We start from the raw sequence: 23,649 nt of genomic DNA on the forward strand, positions 1-23,649 counted from the left end.
CTATTTGGACTCCTCACTATGTGACTTGAAACTATGGCTCAGAACAGCAAGACAGGAACAAAGAGTGCCAATGACCACTTCTGTCGGCCCAGACTCCCACGGGGCCATGAGCTGCCTCTCGGAGGAGAGACATCAGGCTCAGCAGGCGACTAATGTTGGAATTAGATATTAGTCATGTTTCTTAAAACACAAGATACTCAAATCTGAGGAAGCTAATATTTGGCTACAAAAACTTTTGCCTTGGATATTCATTTCAGAATCCTCTGTGTATGGAAAATCCATTTCTGAAATAGAGTTAAAGTGGTCACAGATGGGAGAGTATGGATTCTTCACAAATTTGGAGGTGAGACAGCAGATGGGGAATAAGTCTCTGAGAGGAATGGAAACCAAATAGCAGGGAGAGGAAGCCCAAGTCCTGTTTTACATCTTGACCCCTTGCTCTGCCATGGAACTTGACTGAAACCCCAACGATTTGGTCTCAAGCATCCCACAGTTTATATTACTCCAATCCGGGAGGAACTTGGGCTTCTGAATCTACAATTAGTGGTTTAGGATTTATTTTCTTAGCTTAAAAAAATGTGGCTATGAAAATGACTGCTTCTTTGTTAACTCCAAGCCCTAAACATATCAAGAATTAAATGCAAAACACGGAATACCCTTTTAATAATTCTGTGGTTCAGAAGGAGTACCAACATCCAAATGGTAACAAGAACAACTTTAACATGCTCCATCTATGAAAAGCAAATGTTAAGTTTTAAGCAGCAGCTGCATATTAGAATCATGCTTCAGTTGCTTTTTCATTCATCTCTCCTGCACAGAACATATGTTCTGCATTCCATCTTCAAGTGCTTTTCTGAGACTGCACAAGTCAATTAGCTATTCAATTCGCTGTTGCATCAATTGCATTTCCATTAGTGGTAAGTACTGAAGGCATGCAGTTTAGGCTAGTAATTAATGTATTCCTACGAATACAAGACAACTTACTCTGCGTCATCAGACACAGCAGTTCTCGGACCGTATCTATAAGACCAAATACAAAATTAGAGGATTGGCAAGACAGAAGGTTAACACTATAACCAAGCTGAAAAGAAAAACTGCTGGTGACATGTATGTGTGTCAAACCTTTTTTGCTGATCATACTGGAAGAGAAGTGTCATTGTACAATTAGCAATATTCATGAACTGCTGAAAATGAAAGAAAAGTCTTCACAGTTCCAAAGAATGCAAAATTTGCATTAAAACACAGAGGAGAAATGAAAATAATTACCACGCTACCCACACAGAAAAGAATCTGTTTAATATAAACACAGAAAGGCTTAGGTGCAATCCACAATGTTTAGAGAAAGCAGCTTAAAAAATCCAAGCCTGCATTAGGGTTATTCACAAACAGTTAAACTGTTCATGCTTTTATGTTCAGCCGTAATGGGCTGTAATGGACACTCAACATAGAAGCGTGCTCTTACTGACCCTTTCCCTGACGTGTTAATGCATTTGCACAAATGACATCAAAGAGTGTTTCTGCAGTTTTCCGAAAGCAAACCAGAACTCCAACCAGAACCCCAATCAGTGCCTTCCACATGCATTTGACAAAAACCACAATTCCTAGAAAACTGGCAGCCTTAATCCAAACCAGACTTGGATGATATTCCATCACTTGAAAATTCAAAGTTTTTTACAATCTTTTATAGCCTTCTGATTATTTTGATCTACAAAGTTGTACCCTCTATGATATAGGCACTTTAAGTTATGATGTGTCTGATAAAGCAAAGACAAAGGTAAGTCAGAAAAAAATATTAGAACATTATAAAGGCATTATTTTAAGTACATTTTAAAAAGCAGCTTCCACAGATGACTGTCGCCTTAGCAAAGGGGAATTTTAAGGGAAATTTCTTTGCTATGCCCTGAAAGGCTGGCTGTTCATTTCTGCACTCTGAAGGCAGACAAAGAATTACTTAAGTAAGGGAAAAAAATGTTCTGCTTTTAGTTTCCAATAAATTAAATTTTGAAGTTTTCAGCAGAAATTACCTGACCCCATGTTTAGTTTCACAACAGTTTACTATAGGAAAAAGATTAATTTCTAAAGGTCTCTTCCTATAATCTTAGGGAAAACCCCCCAGAACACGTGGGTTTACACATACACACTCTTCACTCTTATGCTTTTATTATTCTAGAACAGTCTGCATTCTTTGATAATTATTTTCATTCACAGTGAAGGCAACCACACCAGGGCAAAAACGTTAGAAGTCTCTGGAAATGGCCAAAAAACACAATGAGGAAAGGGTTTGTGGATGTTTCTGTTCTGGCAGTAAATACTCTTCTTCTGTTTCTCCAGGGGATAGTTTCAGAAGGCGCTAAAGTTTAACCTAATACACCCAACTGTCCAAAAACACCCCTACACTGAAGCAGGTGACCGTTGATTCCAGCACATCCAGAGCAGCATAAACAATGTCAATTCTGAAGGTTAGATAAATGTTTCCCAGTTAATTAACAGGCCTATTGGAATACACTTATTCAAATATAGTATTTTCTAAATTATCTATCGAGGAGAGCTGAGAAGTTATTCCTAATGGATGGTTAATCTAGAAATAACCAATTAATTTAATAGTTGGTGTTTTTGTGTCTCTATTTGAATATTTTTGTTCATGTTTGATTGAAGTATAACATACATACGGAATGTGCATGTAGCACATACACCTAAATGAATTTTTACAAACCAAACATAAACATAGATTAGCGTTGAGTGTTGTGTACTATATAAACTGACCCATACAGTGTGTACTCTTTTGAGTTTGGCTTCTTTAGCACATTTTGTTTATGAGGTTCAGCTATGTTGTTGCACGTGGGATATATTTGAATTTAAATCGCTTCTACACAAAACACAGCATTTCGTGGACATCTCTGCCAACAAATGTAGATTTAGCCTAAAATTTAAGATCCATCAAGGCAGGGATTTCTCTTTTGGGGTTTCGTGAATAGTGACCAGACTAGGCCCTCAATAAGTATTTATTGAGTACTTATTGGACGGTCTGAAAATTGAAATGGAAAGAATAGAGCAGTTTCTGACGATAAACTTCATTTATCCCTTTACTATACACTTATGGATGTAAGGAATTACCTCTCAGACTAATTTATTAGTGTTAGGAGGGCATCAATTTAAGCAGAACTGTCTTTGCTGTTAAGGAGAACATAATTAGAGCTTGGGCTTCAAACAGCTTTCCCAATTGTCCTAGGGGACAATTGAAAAGTAGTAGGTTAAAAAGTAGCTAATAAAGAGATGTTTTTAAAATGCAAAATAGTGAGTCAATAGGCTATGAGATACAAAATTGTCCAGGCAAATCACTGTTGGTATAAGCATCCTAAAAAAAAAAATCAATTAATAAAATTTAATTGTGAGGCTAGGGGTATTTAGAAAGATAAAGGGAATATTCTGTGCACCTATTGATTGCATTTATGTAACTCCCAGCACTAATAAAGCACTTCAGAATCAATAATTCACTGGTCATATATTTCCATATTGTGCATGTGGGGACAGAGCCAGGAGTGCAGTTTCTAGGCTCTCGGCCTCACATGGAAAGGTGCTGGCTCAGATAGTAAATGGCCATCAGCTGGGACTGGATGGCCATCAGCTGTGGCTAGTTGGCCATCAGCTGTAACCAGTGAGCCATTGGCCACTAATATAACTGCCGTGGCTACGCTAGGAGCTAATGATGGCTGGCAAGCGGCGGATTGCAGTTAGCAAGTGAGGTTGGTTGGCAGAGAGAAGTGGACGGCAGGTTGTGGATCGTGCGGCTCCTGCTTCCTGTGTCTCCAACCCAGCCGCCAGCGAGGCTATAGTGGTATGACTCCCCTATCTATGGCTCCGTGGGTGTTCCTTTTTGGCCTAGCCATATCCTACGTTCTTATGTGGGGAGCGGGACTAGAGATGCTGCCTGACACCCCGCATGACAGTGCACTAGCAGAAGCTTCATTTGAAGTGAGAGGGAAAAATTGGTTTATTGCTCATTTAAGATTCTCCCCTAGCACCCAGCACAGTATTTTACACATAGTAATTACTCAATACATATTTGCTGAAAGGAAAATAAATTCCCAAGGTATGTGCTTGCTCTATTACACAATTGTGTCACACAGTGAATCTCAATATATCTCCTTATTCTCAAACTAGCCATTCATTCCATCTGAATATGAAGAGGAATCTTTCTGAATCACAAACAAAGGGAATGACAGGAATGACAGGGATTTCTTCAGACTTCCACGGTTTCCTCTAGCAACTTGTGTAGGCAACGCTCTCCAGGGGGGCTGTGGCTTTCCACTCAGATAGAGCTGGGTTTGAATCTTGGATTGTAATTACCAGCTATGTGAACGTGGGCCTCTGGGTCCTAAATGCAAAATGTAGATGGAAATTCTTACTCTCAAAGGTTGTAGGAGGAGTCAGTAAATGGGAAAGCACCTAGCATGTATGTAGTAGGCAGCTGTAGGACTCACGTCCTTCTTTCCTTTCATTCTGACTGGCTTTGCCAAGCCACATCAGGGCATCTGGAATGAGTGATTCTGGTGGACGAGGCAGTCCTTCTGTCACTGATCAGCCTTAACCAGCCCTAACTATCTGATATCCAGGTGTGATCCATTCACTTAACTTCTCTCTTCATCAGGCTTTCCATCTGTGAAACGGAGCTAACATCAATTCAACCTTCCTGTGAATTCACAGGGGAAGGTGAGCTAGAGGGAGCAGACACACTTTGAAAGGGCCACAAAGCACTCGACAGCTATAAAGCAGAGCAAGGATATTACCCCTGTTCCCTGAAACCAGTGTTATAGAAAGGCTCTACTGTGGTATTCTTATCATGATTCAGAAGACAGTAAAGCACATTAAATCCAGATGACAAAGATGGCTCGAATATTAATGTTAACATTTTGGGATTACTTAAAGTTCTCCCTGCTCCGCACTCTACCCTCTGTCCCACTACCATCAAGGTCCTTCCTGAAGCAGAACTCCATTACCTGTTTTTCAGAGGAGCTTATAATTATGCAAAAACACTTCCTTGCCCTACATGGATCACACAGACCACACTTTTAACAAAAATATATCATTCATTAAATAACAACAGATGCTTCAATGTACAGGACCTCAAACCAGACCATGAACCCCAGGATGAGTCGTTCCCTATTCTTCATTTTAAATCAAGTCATGGTATGGAATAGAAATTCTACCTCTAGAGAATACTGTTTACTAATGTTAAAATTAAATTAAATTACAAATTTTATAAGTGGTAGACATCTTCTTTAGACTGGAAGTCCCTCCTAGAGCCAAAGTGAAATCAAGTAGGTCAGAAAGAAGTTCAACTGCTTTATACAAAGGCTTCTATGTGAGCTAGGGAGAAATAAGAGTTTCCCATTTCAGATGCACACAAGATGAGAGTCAGAGAGAATATTTAACAAGAAAATTCACAACTCAACTGTTTTTTCCACACCTGCTTACATGCAAAAAAGGAAAACACATTCTTGGCAGACTGGGCCAATTTTTATCATCTTGTTTCTTTAAGCAATACCAGGTAAGTGGCATTGATGTACCATAATGCATTAAAAACATATTCAAAGCATGGATCAAGACTCAGGCTGGAGAAACAAAGTCACAATGGCACAGGATAGTCTTCTGACCTCTTATCTTTCTTCCGTGGACCCTTGGAAGATTCTTCCACATCCTGTTGCTTTGCAAATGGAACTGGAAGGAACTGGTTTGGGTTGGATCCAATATGTCTGAGAGATTTCCCAGTTCTCCTGGCCATCATGTCATCTTTTTGTGAATCATACAACTTTCTTTGGTTTTCCAGTCCACTGTCACTCCCGGCAGGAGCTGTCATCTTCTCCGAGCTCTCTTGTCTCCCTAAAGCCTCCCAATCAGAGGCCAGAGGGCACGAACTAGGGCAACATCAGTCCAGCCAGTCAAAGTCCACTTATCGCTAAAGATATTTTCAGTAGCATCACGCGCTTGGCATTAACTCAGACAGAAGGAGCCAATGTCCATAGAGACAGCAGCACATACAGCAACTGAGTATTAATTACCGTGGGCCTCCGTCATGCAACTGGTACTCACATGGCAAGAGATTCCCTTTCTGGTTTTCATGATTTCCGAGAATGAAATTTGGCCAGCAACCAACCACATGCAAAGCCTAAAATCTCTACCCCGAGGGGCCACTGAAAGCGGAACTCTGACACTGGGATGGGCGCATTCCTTTAAGCGACTTAACTGCACAGCACGTCAGTCACCAAAGTGCATATTGTGGCTCTAAGCTGCTTTTGGGGAACACAACAGCCACACACGGCAGAGGCAGCACACCCTGGAATGCAGGCAAGGAGCTCACAGTGGCTGGCCGCTCTCCTCGGATCTTTCAGCCTTTGGCGGCATCTCAGAATCTCTTTGAGCAACTCGTTCTTCCTCTTCTTTGCCATCCTGTGGCAGCTGTTTGGATGTAACTAAAGCCAGAGAGGACAGCTTTACTACTAGGAAAGAATTCACATCGGAGGCTTGGACCCCACCTGTCATCCTTCACCTGCTAGGGAGGGAGGAACCGTGGCTCCTCACCTTCCTCTGTCCTCTTAGGGCTCGCACCCAAACTGCAGACAGGTTCCTCCTGGGACTCCAGCACGGGAGCCATGACCCTTTTGCAACAGTCATCTATGCCAGAATTCACGGTTCTGTTGATAATCAAGTAGCAATGGTGTCAACAGAAAAGAGGAAAAAGAGTTATAAAAGGAGACAGTGAAAGTCGTTGAGACTGAAAGATTAAGAGAGCTCAGTTGCTCTTCTTCCAGAAGCCAGTTAATAAGCATGACATATTCAGACTGAGATAATGGAATGCGAACCCTGGCAAGGGCCTGAGAAATGTCAAAGAAGGCTGGCACGACTGTCCCCCTGGGGTTGAGTGATGGCCCCCTCACTAGTCAGGGACTCAAGGATGCATTTATCAGTAATGACTCACTCCCACCTCTTCCATCCAGATCGCCATCAGCCTCTGAAACCCCAACTGTGTATTTCTGGTGTGCTTGGGTTATTTGTACCTATAGTCTGGTCTCCTCTATGGTGTCACCCACGGTCTGGACCAAAGAAAGTCCTCTGTATGTCATGGGCCATTCTACTCTTTCCTTTGGATTTCAAGGACAAAGCCTGGAGGAGAATGCCATGAGCATGTCCTCTTGCCGTGGAGAACTTCACTTTGCTCCCATCATGCAGATGGAATGGAGGTTCCCAGGAGAGTCCAGTCTTATAAATATCTTCCACCTGCTTAATGGAAGAGAGACCAGCCCACAGAACTGAACCCCCAAAAGAGGGCTTGGGAATTTAAAGCTAGAGGGCCTCCAGTGAAGATGAGAACTGGTGAGAGGCTCATAAAGACTTTTCCCAGGTGATCTCTCACGAATTTGGATGATTCATTCAAAGTTGATTCTTTGGTGATTCATCCAAGAAAGTCTTGACTCATAGGAACCCACAAGAGGAGTACCTTTTATTCACTCAAGATTTATTACATAATTTTTTAAAGTAGGGGAGGGAGGAGACCTTTACTTTTTGTGTGTCTACTTAGATGTTCAAATTTTGAACTTACAATATTAATAACCATTTTTTCCTCCCTCTGTGGGATAGGAAAGAGGGAAGTTATAGGTAGATCTTATTTTTATCACTATATCTTTAGAAGAGACACTAGGGACATCACTAAAACATTCCACTTAGTGCATTCAGTATTTCCAACTAATAAAATAGTACGTAATGCAGCTGAAGGAAAAAGGTCACTTGCCGAGATTATTGGCATTCCCAGGCAGTCATTCCAGTGACAACAGAATCAAAATGGACGCCTGCCACTTAACTTCACACACGTGCTTTCCCCCAGGGGGACACACTAACATTACTCTTCTGCTAACCAGCAAAAGAGAAACTATGTCATCTTTGGAGGTTTCTTTAATGTGCTCCAGCAAACTCTTTAAAAGCAGCGGTGACTCCCATGCAGATGTCCTTGCCCGTGTTTGGCGAAAAATACCTGCAGTCATTTTGTGGATTAAGCATTCGGTCCTCCTCTGAGCTGGATGTGGCTGAGGAGGCAGAGGACACAGGGTAGGTTTGAACCTTGCTGCTAGGACTGGTGACTTCCACATCCTCCCTAGGCCCAGCCTTGCCAATGCTGAGTCGCTTCCATTTCTGCTGATCTATCTCTGTCACTGGTCCAAAGTGCACAAACTTTTGCCTGGGGCCAGGAGCTTTCTTATAGGCCCTCGCTTTGCGGCTGGCAAGGTCATCACGGATGGCAGTTTCTGCTTTAATTTCTGGTGAAGGCTCAGGGGCACAGATGTGCTCAACATCTCCATCCCTAGTCAGAACCAGAAATAAGTTCCAAAGGTTTCTAAGGCTTTTCAATAAGACTTTTTTTTTTTTTTTAATACTAGATACATGAAAAATACATCTATGGCTAGAGCAGAGTTTTTCCATTATCAATCAAATGAAGAAATAATTGCTGTCTTGCCTTGGTAAATAGTGCCTTAAATTTCTATAGCTTTCGAAATATCACTTCTAACATCAGAAACGATGGCATAAGAAATATTTAGGTATAATAAAATTGTTAAAATTCTTTAAAACCCAGTTTAAATTCCTTATAGTGAACAAGCCTGTCAAAATAACCATACACAATAAGGAGGTTGAATTAAAGAGTAGGTTTTCCATTCATGTGGCTTGTAACTTTTAGTATTAATAAGTTTCAACTCATGCAGGATATACTCTGTGTTTTGAGAGGCATTTTGTTTTCCTAGCCATGAAAATAAAGGATGCTCGAAGAATAAGCACTTGATTCTTTCAAAGTTAAATAACACCATCGGCAGGGGAAAAATCAATGGAAAACATGACACACCTCGTCTTTCCTGACACCTTCAGTCTCTCCCACGTCTCCAAGTCAGCTGCTGTTATATTGCAGACCTTGACAAAGCATGGGGCCTCCCGGTGAGAGGCCAGGCTGCCCTGTATTCTCCGCTGTGCCAGGTCATCCTTGTAAATATCCGGCACCTTCCTGAGTCCCTTTTCCTCAGGTTCACTCTCCTGAGCCCGCATAATACAGGTCACCATTGACTTCACCTCTTCTGTTGGGCCCTGGTTCCTGTCAGTTTGATTCAGGCCCCCACATCATTGGAAAAATCAGGTTCAAGGAAGGGGAGCAGACAAACAGAATGTCAAGCATGGAAATGCAGAGATTGAGGACAACGAAATGATGGAAGCACTTCTCCCTTTCTCAAAAAACATGGAGTCAATTGGAGCCTTGATTACTTTAGTCTTTGTCACTTTGTGACACTGTAATGAAAAGGAGTTGTTTTTTTCCACCAGATGACAGACTCTAGGTTAGCTTAGGAAGAGAAGCCAGGGCTCGCTGAAAGACTATTAAGAATGGTAATAAGATTTTGGTTGGACAGTAATGATGCCCGGTTCCCACACTATTCAAGTTGCTATAATGAATTCAAGTTTTCTGATTGAATCCCTGAGCCCTACTGGAATGTGTTTTACTGCAGCAGTGAAATGTCAGTAACGAGCTCTGCATGATCCAAATTCTAGGATTAGTTTGAAAATAGCTGGAATGTTGTTCACATAGTAAAACGTCTCAACCATAAACCCACAACTGCCAGAAAGTACATTTAAGTCAATTCCGAACAGAAAGTTCTGACGTTCAAACTCACTCTCTGCTTCCTGATACCATTAGTTAGATTTAGCTAATGTAAACTTGAAGAACAGAGTGTATCCCCTTTTCCTGGATCTACAGAGTCAATGCCCATTTGTTTCTTGTGTTAATAACGGTTTACCTTTATTGATGTTAAAACTGATATTTTCAATTGTTCTCCTAAGAGGTGACTGTTAGGCAGCTAATGTTGACAATGCTGTAATTTAAACCAAAGCTGTGTCATCTATATGCAGAAACATTCTATCACAATAACTGTCAATTTCCAACGAAATAGGCCTCTTGAGGTACAAAAATGTTAAAAAATTATACATATATTTAGGGCTATTTGTTTTTTTCAAACTATATCGTCCAAGCCAGAAAACCAAGAGGCATTCTTTTGTTACCTGGACGATTTTGTGTAATTGCAGGGCCTGTGTGCAAATAGGAAGGCTACAGAATTTTCTATTTACTTTTAGTTTGGAGAAGGGAATAAGGAAGGGCATAGCAGAGAGTCACCAGGGAGGCTTCTTTATTTTTCATTCGTTCTTTGATGTTCTCTAGAGAGGTCATGAGCTCTCCCAGACCCAGAACTGTGTCCCTAAACAGAGTGAGGTGACAACAGACAAATGCAGCTGAAAATATCAGGAATTAAAATTGCATACAGGAGAAAGGAAAAAAGGGAGATACAAAAGCTATTCCTTTTCCTAACTCAAGTGGCTGGTCCCCATCGCTATGCCTTGAGACTACCCAGAAGTCTTTGTTTCACTTGCAACACCTGATGCCTCCCACAAGACCCTCCTAGAATGGTTTGTACAAGGTATGCCAATGAGCAGTGCAGTGATCAAGAGCCTCCTAAAGCTATAAAAATGGTACCAGTTCTTCTGTGCTCTACTCCCTGTCCTACATCTAGGAATCTTTCGTATGTTTAATGTCTGGTACTTCCTGAAACAAAACGACAAAAACAAAATACTAACTACTCCATTGAGCTCAACAACTTTGCCCAAAGAACCATTTTCATTGCATAAAACACAGTTGAGATATTTATATTCTTAGTTCAATAGACTTATACACCTCTTAAGTGATAGGCAAAAGATGGCAATTAAATTATGAGGAGGCAACGTCTGATTTTCATACAAGGGAAAAAATACAAGAATGATCAGCTCTGCATGATGAAATTTAGCAAGCTGATCCCTTAAATGAAATCACATCCCTCTCAGGATAAAAGTCACTGGCCAAATCACATTTCACTACAATATTTTTCTTTCCCAAATTAAGAGGATGGGACAAAAGTGGAGAGCAGGAAATTCATCTAAAAACAATTTCCATGATAGAACAAATAGAAGTGTATTATAGTATACGTTTAGAAGTTTTTTTTTAATGAGAAACATCCATCATCAAATATCAAGGTGATCTTAATGGTGTGAGGGAAGAAACAGCAAGCCCCATTTTTCCCCCTTCCAATATTTACAAGAAGCTAATACCGTGTTTCCCTGAAAATAAGACCTAGCCAGACAATCAGCTCTAATGCATCTTTTGGAGCAAATATTAATATAAAACTTGGTATTATATTGTATTATATTATATTATATTATATTATATTATAGACCCGGTCTTGTATTATAGTTAAATAAGACCAGGTCTTATATTAATGTTTGCTCCAAAAGATGCATTAGAGCTGATTGTCCAGCTAGGTCTTATTCTTGGGGAGACAGGGTACGAGAGAAGAGCTGTAGCTAAGGCATACCTATGTTTTCTGCCTCCTCTGAATGGACTGGAGCAGCCTTGAGAGGTGGCTGTTCCCTCACAGGCAATGGCACATGTCTATTTGTGCCATTAATGCCAACCTATACCACCAGCACCCTTATGTGGTGATGTGCCCAGATGCAGCACAATCAAAATTTATTTGGTGAATTCAGCCCTATTTTGGACATGGCCTTTCCACTCTCTGCCATTGCATTTAGGGTAGGGAGACTGACTATCTGGAATTCCACTTCAATATAAATCACCATTACTAATTATACGTAATTGGGGCAGGAAAGAGAGGAATAAGGGGGACTATGATACAAATCACTTTCACTTAGTTATGTTCTTTCTCTCTCTCTCTCTCACACACACACACACACAGTGCACACCTTTTATATTCTAGACTTTTCTTTTCTGAGATTCCCTTCGAGAGTTGTTTGCTGTTATCTGATTTCTCTGCCTCTTTTTTCCGGTAAGGCCCATAGAGGAGTTGATTCAGTGGCACCATTGGCTTGGTCTGGTTCATCCTTGCTCTCCTTGCAGCAAAGTCATCTTTCTCCAGATCAGGCAGTCGATGGGCAACTTCATCTTCTGACTCCGAATCTTTGCCATGTTGGTGGGTTAGGAAAGGGTTTTCTTTGCGAAGAATAATATCGCGCACAGCTTCTTTCTCATCACTTAATTGCTTTTGACTGATAGAGCAAAATTAAATGGAACTCCACACGTGATCAGACCAAAAAAATTTTAAATCCCCATCTCCAAACAGCAACTGTGTTGTTAGTGAAAGGGTCTTCTCAACATCATTAGTTCAGATGACATCTGTTTACTATTTTAGTCCAGAGTTGCAGCATAGTTAGGGTGGGTTTTAAAACCTTGAATTTAGCCAGCTACTAGCCATACTAAAAGTTCATTTCTTTTGTAAAGGGCCCCATCAGCACGAGAAAGGCAGGATCCTAAATGGCTCTGAAAGTGACAATCCAAATTCTTTTCATTAAATTTGGAAGAGTAGGAAGCTTTTTGTTGTTCTTTAGCACATAGTAACATACCCAATAGGTACTCAATTTGTTTTCGACTGACAGGGCAAAAGTTTGAGCCAAGACACTGATCTGGGGGAAAGCTAATGAATGCAGCTATGTGATAGCACACCTAGAATGTGTACCGGATTGCAAAGTGTAAGGAAGGTCTTTCTGCAGAGCTGAACTAACCTGAAACATCGGGAAGTGTCTGTGACCATTCACAGGATGGACCCAAGGCATAAAAGGTTATCCTGCCCTGCACCCCTCCTCCCATCAGCAACCCTTTTTTTCCGTGTTCTACTCCCATGTCTCTCTACCTTCTAGCTCTTCTTCCTTGTCATATGCTAGATGTCAAGCAAATTGTGGTAAGACATTTTGCCACAATGGCTTAAAAAATCATTACTTTAGGCAATTTCCATTTTCAAAGAAATCTTGAAGGCTCCCAACTTTAAATTCCTAGAGGAATTCAGTTTAATGGTGGATAACAGAACTTTTTCACTTTCTTTTGGTTTTTGTTTTCATTGGCAGAGGGTTGGGTGGGAATACAGTTGACTGTGCCTATCTGGTATTCATCTCAACCCCTCCCTCCCCACTCATAAGATCAGCCTTGCTCCTAAGTGATAATAAAATGTTACAACTTTCAAAAATCATTTATCTTCTCAGTTCATAAAGCTGTTAAGCAGGAAAAAAAAAATACCTTGACTTCTAAAGAAAGTTCCCCTACTGGGTATCCAATTTCTGAGAGAGGATTAAGAGTAAATTCTTTAGTCTCAAAGGACAACTCATCTCAGGAATGAAGACAGGAGGAATTAGCCTGGCTAAGGGTAAAATGAGGAATGAAACTCGGTGTTCTCTGGTCAACCAGGTGGCCCAGTATCTGTCGCTCTGCCCACACTGCTGCAGAGGAGGCCATCATCTGAAGAGCACAGCAGGCGCTCACTCCATCTGACTTTTGGAAAATCAAATCATCATCAGTCATGCCCAGAAAGCTCCTTCTCACTGCTGACCACTGTTCCCAGTACAATTTAAAAACACATTATTTGGTGGTGGTTGGTGGAGCTTTGCTCCCTGAATACGTTTATTGCTTAAAATATGAAGCCCTGCCCTTTGTGTTGGACGCCCGACACGCAGGGTCCTGCCTGGCCACTCCTGGACCGTGCTCATGCTCCTTCCTGCATCTTCAGCCAACGTGTTTGGCAAGTACCCACTGGTGCTGCTTGTCTGTGGCCATTAAGAATGGTCAGCAGGAAATGATAGGCCATTGTATTAATCTCTTCAAAAAGGCTTTATTTTAAAAGCATACTGATGCAGACAAAGAAGGTGGCTAATGGTTACTGAGGCATACTATGTACTAGAATTTTTGCTATGTGTTAATTCATTAAACTCTAATACTAACCCTGCAATGTTGGTGTTTGTAGCGTCCCCATTTTATAGAGTGGAAACGCAAATTAGGTTAACAAATTTGCCCAAGGTCAAAGCGCCAGTGCTTAAGTTCAAATTCAACCCCAGGCAGTCTGGCTCCAGAGGTCCTGCTCTTAACCAATATGCTATTCATTAAACAAAGGGACTGGGCAGGAACAGTTTTGAAAGAAGAGACGCATACAAAAAATAAGGCATTATCATTACTAGGGAAGTAGAAGAAAGAGAAGTGTTTTGGTTATTAGATAGAAGGATCCTGTGTGTGGTGCTTAGAATGGACTTGAAACTTGCACTGTGGGTTACAGAGAGCAATGTTCCATCAGGATTAATGACAGGAGAATGCTAACGAACCACACCTTAGTGCTTGCACAGCACTTCGCAGTGTACAAAGCCCTTTCACACTCATTATCTCATCTCAGCAGATCCAACTCTAATTCCAGTGCAGGGGCAGACCCCTAATTTGAACCTCTTAATTCCAAGAGTAGCATTTTTTCTATTTTATGACCAGGGGTCCTAGGTTTCAATCTCCCCCAATTCAGGCAGAATTCTTTGGAATAAACATATGCATTTATGCAAATGGCCATGCCAATTTGTGATGCCAGTTTGAGCAGAGAGAATCTGGTGCCTTATGCATCAAGTGATCTCAATTCAGATATGTGGACTAAAAAAAAAAATTGGGGGGTGAAGAAAATTTTCCGTATCATTGGCCACTTAAGCCACTCTCTGCTCACTCGAAAAAACTGGTCACAATGACTGATTTTCTGCTAATTGCTTGAAACTTGTAAGTTCAGAGCTTCAGAGAAAGAAAAACAAACAAACAAACAAACAAATTCTGGACCAGCACTGTTGACCATGAAGTAACAAATCACATGTATAAGGCAGATACGTAGGACTGTGTTCACAGGTGTCTAGTCACCAAAATAGTTAAATGCATTTTTTTATAAGGTGTGCTTTTTTTTTCCCTTGAAGGACCTTAAGGGCAGTCTATTGTGAAGCTCCAATACAATCTACTTTATTTTTCAATAATCACAGCTCTCTGAGCAGCTAGTACCTTCCAGATATATTAACTTTCACGACAACCCTGCAAGATAGGAATTTTGATGCCCACTTTACAGAGGAGAACGTCGAGGTTTCTGGTTCTAGTCACCTGAACTTAGGAAAATTAAGTACGTTTAAGGGGCAGACCTACGCTCTCTGGCTTGATCTTCATGTGGGGCTTTGGCACTTTTATTTTTCCCAAGTCATTCATAGATGAGTTGCTTTGGGAAGAAGGGGTGGCTCTGTGGGCACAGCTCAATGCTTCACTTAGAAGGAATTGAGTCCAATGTGAAAGGAGAAATGCCAAGCCCTGCCTCCAACCTGGCAATCCTGTGCAGCCTCATCTGACACAAGGGAGCTAGCTTTGTGGCAGAGGTTACGGGCTTGAAAAGCAGGGGAGGGGAACGAAAAAACTTTCTTCTCGGCATCTCTAAGGCTTCTACATTTCAAAGTGAATGAGATAATCATTTAGACTAAGGAAGAGTTGGCATTTTCTTTCACCCTCTTTTACTTTGCAACACACAATCAACCAGCTCCATTGGCAGTCAGTGTGTTCTATTGAAAGAAACTGGGCTCTCCAGAAAAGCCTGTTAGGCCTCCTGGGAATGTCACGGGAAACACCAGAAACATGCCTATTTCATTCAGTGTCCAAACAGGGCAGCTACACCCAGAGCCACAAAAGTTCATGCAAGTTATGTGTCTGCCCGGTCCCTGGTCCCCAAGGATGGGTTCGCAACAGCCAGTGACACAGCCATCTGGAAACGAGGGATATAGAGGAATACGTGTCTGGCAGTTAGCTGCATCTGCTCTTCCTCTAAAAATTTCTAAAATGTCTATTGTTCCTCAGAGGTTTTTTTCCCCCCCTCTGTAATTAATTACTATGTGGTTAAGAAGATCCACAGACTAGCAGAAAATACTGAGTGCTGAAACATATGAAAACAATTAGAAAAGAAGTATAATCATGTGAAACCTATAATTCAGTTCAAAAAAGAGTTTACTATTCCAATGGGAAACACCAAGTCAGAACTCAAATCTCCATAGCATTTTAATTCAGGGGAAGTGAATCTTGGTTCTTATTTTATCCTCTTAAAAACAGAAATCTTGGCTTCTTTGACAGAGTCTTATATTTGGGGGTAATTAAACTAACGTAATCATAAACTAAAATGGAAGTAAAAGTAGGTTCTATACTTTTTACTTCAGTGGCAGGTCTAATAAATATTAAACTCTATGCATTTATTAAGAAGTCCTATTTTTTGTCCCTGGATGCTAAGATACCTCCTAATATATTGTTTGACAGGAAGCCTGGGACTTCTAGGCTTCTAAACTCATGTGAAAATGGAGTAACATGCACCTTTGCTCCTTTTTATATATTGCATTAAAAAGAATACAAGGAGGTGTTTGAAAATACTTGGGAAAGAACAACAGAAACAGTCTAGAAAGCCGTGTTCTCGTCTGCTTGCCTCCATTCCTTGGCTATTCCTCTACACTCTCACCTGTCTTTACAGTCACACACCTTCCCAGCTAAGAAATGGGAGAGGGAAACATCTTGGGCCTCTTATTGGGTTCAAAGAGGTGGTGGTCAGAATTCATCTAGATGACAATGACAGGTGAGTGAGGTTAAAATGTTTTAAGAGAGATCAGCCTATTTCAATATTTGTATTCTTATTTTCTGGATACCAAGAATCCTTTTCTTCTTCATGATATGCATTTCATTCCAGTCAAGCTACTTTCTGCCACATTAAAAGCAGGATCCCAAATGTGGATACACTTAGCATGACTCTCAACTCTCTTGTGGGCTGCAAAAAGTAAGGGACAAAGCCACAGACATGCGCGAATAGTGGCATGGTATGTATAAAACCTTTATGAGAGAGCTAGCAGCTGAAAAATCGGTCTAACAAATGAATTCTGGGTGTTTGGAGCAGCTGTGTCATACTAATATTGGGGATATTCTCTGGGAACACGCATGATTTTCACAAACCCAATTTTAAATGTTAAGTCGGAAGATCTAGGATGTGATGATACTCACTGACCTGCAAATTTTCACTTAATAGAGCTAAGTGGGACAAAATATGTAAAAATAAAGCCAGATAACAGGAAACGTGGACAGGAGCAAAAGATTACTACATAAATATAATATTCATCAATCAGAATTATATTTGTAAACTAACCATGACTTTAGATTTGTACACAGAATGAGAGTAATCATAAGAAATTTCAACGTTTTATCAGAAAAGAAATCTCCCAGTTACTGAAGTGGCAGAGTACGTACACTCATGGAATTTCCAGCCTTTGACCAAATTCTTCTTTTTCCTACATCGCCATGATTCCTGAGTGTGCTGAGTTAGCTTAATGAAGCTCTCCACTCATCTCCCCTTGCTCTTTTGTATACTCTAAAGATGATATAGAGGTTCCTCAAAAAATTAAAAATAGAACTACCATATGATCCCACAATCCCACTTCTGAGTATTTATCAAACAGAAGCACAATCAGGATCCTGAAGAGATATTAGCACTCCCACGTTCACTGCAACACTATTCACACTAGCCAGGATGTGGAAACAACCTAAAGGTCCATTGATGGATGAATGAAGAAAATGTGCCATATACATATAATGGAATATTATTCAGCCTTTAAACAGAAGGAAATTCTGCAATATGTGACAACATGGATGAAACTTTAGGACATTATACTAAGTGAAATAAGCCAGTCCTAGAAGAAAAAATATTGCATGAGTCCACTTATATGAAGTATGTAAGAGGCAAATAGGTAGAACCAAAGAGTAGAAAGGTGGTCACCGGGCGCTGGGCGAGAGGGAAATGGGGAGTTGCTAATCGATGGGCATAACGTTCGATTTAAGCAGGCCGAATAAATGCTAGAGATCTGCTATATAACATTATATCTAGAGTTAACACTACTGTATTGTACAGTTAAAAATTTGTTCGGAGGGGAGATCTCATGTTATGTGTTCTTACCACAATACAATAAAATATTTTTAAAAAGAAAAAAAAATGGCAAAAGATATTTTGAGATCCTTTATGGAAGACAGTCAACCACATTAATAATCATGAAAAAAATTAATTTTAAAAATGAGACTTTTTTGTAACCAAATAGAGCGGTAATTTTTGAAAATGATAAAACGGGAAAAAAGATGCTAGTGCTTGGTACATTTTAGCTTAAAGAATTCACAGATGTAATAAAACTGAAGGTATGTGTCAAGGATAGTAAGATGAAATTTTTTTGTAAATTCATACGATTACCTATATCACTTATTACCTATTGTCACCGGGCCCTAAATTTAAAAACAGAAACAGGAAAAGCCGAAACGTGGTACATGGAAAGGCGATATTATTCATTTTTGTGTTCTCAGCATCTAGCCTGCTCTCTGATACAAGTAGGTTATGTTTAAAAAAATATGTGTCTCACAAGGTCACTGAGTACAAATTTAAAGAATATGTGGATTTGTTTTTGTTTTTAAGATTCTACAACATTACTCGTCATTATTTCAGAAACCCAGAGAGCTGCTTTTAACACAAGCATGACTTTCTGTTAAGAGTTTTCTAGAAGCACATACATGTTTAGGATAGACACACTTATCTGTGGGATACCACAGACAGGGAAGAAGGACATCCTTGTTTTTCCATTAATATAAAGCGACTCTAGGATTCAGTCCATAGAAGTTAATGCTGGAACATTCAGTTGAGACCAAGGGTGTGGGAGGCAGACGTGTTACTGTGGTCAGAACATCTGAACTGGCCACCAGGTCAGCAGTAACCAGCTCTGAGCCTGGCGAGTCATTTACTATCACTGATCCTCAGTTTATTCTTCTTGAAAATGGGAATGTCACCTATTTCTTAGGATTAAACGGCATAGCAAATGGCAAAGGAATTTTAATTGTCAAAGTGTTATGAATTTCAATTTGTCAAATAAATTTTGGTCTCACTATTATTTGTGAGGATCTTTGGGGTTATTAGGTGAGAAAAATTAACCAGCTTCTCAAAACACTAAATAAAACTGTAGATCTATAGTTTTCTGTGACTGACTGCTGAAGGTCTCCATATCACATGTAATATGAAGCCATCAGGACTGTATACTAGCGCCTTTGTTACAATTAAGAGAAGTAATTACTCCATTCTTTGTTTTTGAATGAACATGCTTTAGAAAAGGAATCAAATAAACCCAGTCTTTCTTACTACTCTCTTGGGACAGAGGAAGTAAGTGGATTTTTGTAAGCCAGCCACTCTTTCTAAAGAGAGTGCTCCCCATTTCAAAGTAACTATTTTCTAGTGATGTATAAAGGAAGATAAGAGCCATTTAGGAGGAGTGTGAAAATTAACAGGCCACAAACCTTTGAAAACTAAAATGTTATTGCTAGGTAAATCCTGCAGCCCACAAATGACTGACCACAATACTGGACTAGGACAAGGTCTAATCAAGCAGCAAGAAGCTCACTCTTCATTCACCTCCATTAAAAAATAACCAACTACTTAAGCAGAGACATGCCCGAGGGCAGAGACTATTAGCTATTTCTATTTGCTCCAAGTAGGGAATAGTGATGCAACGGGAAAAGCAGGAAATGGGAAAACAAAATGGAAACTTCAATAAGCCAGACAGATTCCAAACCCTCAGGCATGCACAAAGCCAGCCAGGCCAGCCTTTGGCCTGCTGAGCTAACCTGGCAAAGCGCTGTGCTGCTGGCATGACCTTGATTCCAGCTTGCTCTAGCCTTCTGCGCTTTTGGATTTCAGCAGCATCTTTTACTTCAGACTTGGGAGCTGGTGCCACTGCAGCGCCCTCTGGAGGAGGCTGCTCCTTACCACTGCAGGTGGGTAATTCTAACCCACCATCGGAAGGCTTCCCACCATCAGAAGGATCCATTTGGCCGGCTGGGTCCTCTTCACAAGGAAACCCCACTTCACTTCCCTCTTCCTCTATTGTTTCAGGATAGCTAGTGAGTTGAACAATATGGTTTACCAAACTAACAGACTGCGCTGGGGAGCAGACCACATGGCATCTCCTGATCATTCTGATACTACTTTCCATTTTAAAAAAAGTCATAGCATGCAATATGATCCTGGTAATGTGAAGAAAATTAAGCGCAACAATTTTTTTCATTAAAACAATGCATCATAACATCAACATTGATTAAGAGCTATTTCAAAATTGATATTGAAAGGCAAAAATCTTTTCTGCTGGGAAGGTAAAATTCATGTTTTGTTCAATAATTAAAACTTTTCATAAAATGCTTGTTCAATCATAGATAATAGAGGTAGACTATTAGAAATAACTGAGCAATGATCAGGGTGGTTTTGCTGAAAATATTAGAGTAGACTGTAAGGTTTTTTTTATTGGACTATAAGGTACTTGAAGGCAGGAACTCTTATCTTATCTACCATTGAGTTCCGAATGCCTGAAAGACAGCACCTAGCACGTATTAGTAGTAGACGCTCAATAAATAATTGCTGAATAAATATAAAAAAACGTAATCAGGGATTAGGAAAGACATTGCTTGTTTCTTTAAAGAGATGAGCAGTGCAATGTATTGTGCATTTATTATGAATATCTACATGTGATTCTGAAGCATGTTCCATGCATCCCTCACATACTTGATCTAGATAAGCTTGTATCTAGATAAGCATGCATCTCAATAAAAAAGTCTTTTTGCCTAAAGATAAGTCTTTCTGCACCTAATATAACAGGAGTGGGAGTCAGGCAATCTCCACCGAAGGATGTGGATGACAGATCTGTTCTCAATGTTCTGTCAATTGTACTGGTTTCAAAAATCTGCTCATTAGACAAGTATTTGTTGAATACCTACTGTGTGCCAAGCACTGTTCTAGGTGCCTTCCTGAAGCTTATGTTCTATCATGACAATCTCTGTCCAAACATCTGTTGTGCCACCTCCCTTTGTAATCTTGCATCCAAGTTCTGAAATGGTTATTTGAGCTCATTCGTGTCCAGGAGCTATAAGTCTTACACCACTCATGTTCAAGCCAGGATGGGAGTAGCAGAGCTCAGGCCTTACCTGAAGGGTCTCTCCCCACCCAGGGGGGAGGTGGCGGTGCTCCAGCTCTTCCGATATTCTTCTCGCTCTGCTTTCTTCTTTCTCAGAGGAGCGGGGACATAGGCTGTCTGATTGCTTTTGTTCGGGAGGTACTGGTTAAAAGGCACTGCTGATTTCGGCTCACCATGGGAAGTCCGCCTGGCAGACATGTCATCCTTCTTTACATCTGGCAGCTTCCGATGTGGCAAGTCAGATTCAGAGTCACTTCCTCTCCCTGAGGAAGAGAGGATGGGTCCTGAGAATTGTGCTGGGCTTGCAGAGCTCCTGATGGCATGCATGCAGTATTAGGGATGTGGTTAAATATGTGGGTTTGGGCGATTCAATTATTCACTTAACAATTATTCACTTAACAAATCTAAAGTAGCACTCTAAATTAGTCTACTCTGGGAAAAGCTCTCAACTCTAATCAGGAAAAAAAAAGTCAAATTTAAAAAAACATGTAAGCCTAACTGTATCAGAGAATTACAATTAACAATACATTTGCAATAGCACTATATGCCTGCTCAGATTCTGTAACTTAAAAAAAAAAATAAATAACCACTGGAATTTTTACTGAGCACCTATTGTTCTGTGTCTTATACTGTGTTAGACATTCTGACAAAAATTATAAAAGATCTTATCTTTGAGTTACCTTTAACCAATGCATGAAATACCTGGAGTATATTAGTTATACTCAAGAAGCACAGATATGTAGGAACTACAGGAATTCAGAAAAGTGACCAATTTGGATTATAACAAAGCGTTTGCCTTTCAGGAAATGGTTTGAGTTACAATAAAGGTATATTCCTCTTCATCAGAGCCCTGCCTGGTACCCATTGCTGGAGGCAATCTTCTTCTCCTGTGAACCTTATGACCCAATGATCTATTTTCTCCTTTTGGCACTTTTTACTGTCTATCTTGGATTTTGAGAACAAGGGCTTTATATCATTCACACTACTTATTACAGTGTCTTTGCACACAGTGGCATCCTCAAACTGTCTGAAGAATAAATGGTTTGGCTTAAAGAGTGTTTCAGGCAATGCAAAAACATCAGTTTGCCAACATCAGTCTTTCGTTGGGAAATAGCACCCATAATTACCTATATTGTATCCTTGTTTCCTAGTCTCATATCACTAGATTTCTAAGATCTAAAGAGTGAAGCTGTTATCAAAACAAACACTGCTGTTTACAGGTAACCACCATTTTAATGCTTGTTGAAAACCCTTAATCGATGGGAGCAGTATGAGGCTATTCAACTGCACATAGAAAATTACCTATTGACACTTGTGGAAAGAGCCTAAACTAAGAGTCAAGAGCTATGGCAGCTTAGCGGAGAGGGTCGTGTCCGGGTATGAAGTCAGATCTCCTTCATGTTGAACTCGGCCACTCAGTAGCTATGAGCCTCTGCAGTCGTTACTTTACCACTTTAAGCCTCAGTTTCCCAATCTGTAAAGTGAGAATAATAATACCATCTACTTCATGGGGCTGTTGGGAGGATCCGACATGTGTAAAACTACTAGTACAGTACTTAGCCCCACAGTAATTGCTTAATAACTGCTGACTATGCTTTATGTCATAGTAGTTCTGGATCTGTCAGTCATGAGCTGTGGGCTCTGAGGCTTGTCGCTAATACACTTGACTGTCCTTTTCTATAACCAGGAATGAAATGATTTGCCCTGCAGATGAAATGATTTAATGTCTTTTAAAAGACTGTAAAAGTTAAAAGCATTGACCATAAACAACTTGTTCATTGTTGCAGATAAAATATTCAGTTTATGAATTATTCATGCCGCTTGCTTTCGGGCTCCCTTCCGAAACTTTGACCATTTCATTGCTTGCTAGTTTTTAATTTGTAACTTAGCTTCCTTCCCACCCCAAGTCTTTTGTCAAGTACTGTGTATCTGTCTCAGTGTCATGATAAAATATTTGGAGCCATATGAATTGAACAGTAATACTACTTTTCCTTGCCAAGCTCTTAGATTTGTTTCCCTATTTAATATTATCCCCATTTTACAAAGGTGCAGATAGGGGCTGAGAGAGCCCCTTCTCCATGGCTGGTTAGTAATAGTTAGGGATTCCAATTTTTGTTCTTTGGACTCCCAGGCCAAAGTTCCTTCCTCTGGAACAGACTACTCTTGGGAAAACGTCCTCTGCTTAAAGCATCCAGATTAGGGGAAGCATTGCACTTTGTTGAATAAATGAATGAAAGAAAATGATTCTTCAATCAACTACAAAGGATTAGTAATGGATTAGAATTGTCTCAATTCTAAAATCTTATAATCCATGAACCTTATTTGTGTACAATATCTAAAATATATATATTATCTATAAAATACTAAGCAAAAGTCTCAAAATAGGTTGTTTAACACATAAACAGAGCACCTTTTTATTTATTTAAAAATTTTTATCAAAGTCTGAGACTTTTTGTGCAAGAGGCTACATTTTTCTCCCTTACAGCAAATAGAAGATTTTTTTTAACATATCTTTGCCATACACACCCCTACACTCTACTTTTTAATCTTTCTCTAGCATTTTAATTTCTCTCATTCCTTATTTCTCTGCCTTAACTCATCTTTTATATACAAGATAAGAGTATTCATTTAACAAAATGAACCAATTTATAAAATATGTTCTTAATTTTAAAAGTACCTGAGTAGAAGCTTTTGCATTTCCTCTTCAATGAAACTCACTAAATGGCCTCAGAAGGAATG

At 40.1% G+C, this 23,649-nt stretch overlaps 1 protein-coding gene across 7 annotated transcripts in view; it reads right to left on the reverse strand.

Annotated features, from left to right (window-relative positions):
• LIMCH1 (LIM and calponin homology domains 1) overlaps nucleotides 1–23,649 on the reverse strand; it is a 342,837-nt gene that overhangs the window by 66,804 nt on the left and 252,384 nt on the right. For 4 of the 7 annotated variants that reach the window (XM_033105728.1, XM_033105727.1, XM_033105730.1 and 1 more), the window contains exons 3-4: nucleotides 20,921–21,173; nucleotides 985–1,020 (exon numbers count right to left, since the gene is read on the reverse strand). In XM_033105728.1, coding sequence (XP_032961619.1) covers nucleotides 985–1,020; nucleotides 20,921–21,173 — 289 coding nt within the window. Of the gene's footprint in view, nucleotides 1–984; nucleotides 1,021–5,654; nucleotides 5,916–6,358; nucleotides 6,471–6,579; nucleotides 6,693–8,026; nucleotides 8,354–8,887; nucleotides 9,131–11,814; nucleotides 12,118–19,570; nucleotides 19,844–20,920; nucleotides 21,174–23,649 lie in introns of all 7 variants that reach the window. The other 3 variants (XM_033105729.1, XM_033105732.1, XM_033105725.1) reach the window with 2 other exon arrangements.

The sequence above is a fragment of the Rhinolophus ferrumequinum genome, chromosome 5 (genome assembly GCF_004115265.2).
Source record: "Rhinolophus ferrumequinum isolate MPI-CBG mRhiFer1 chromosome 5, mRhiFer1_v1.p, whole genome shotgun sequence".
NCBI lineage: Eukaryota > Metazoa > Chordata > Mammalia > Chiroptera > Rhinolophidae > Rhinolophus > Rhinolophus ferrumequinum.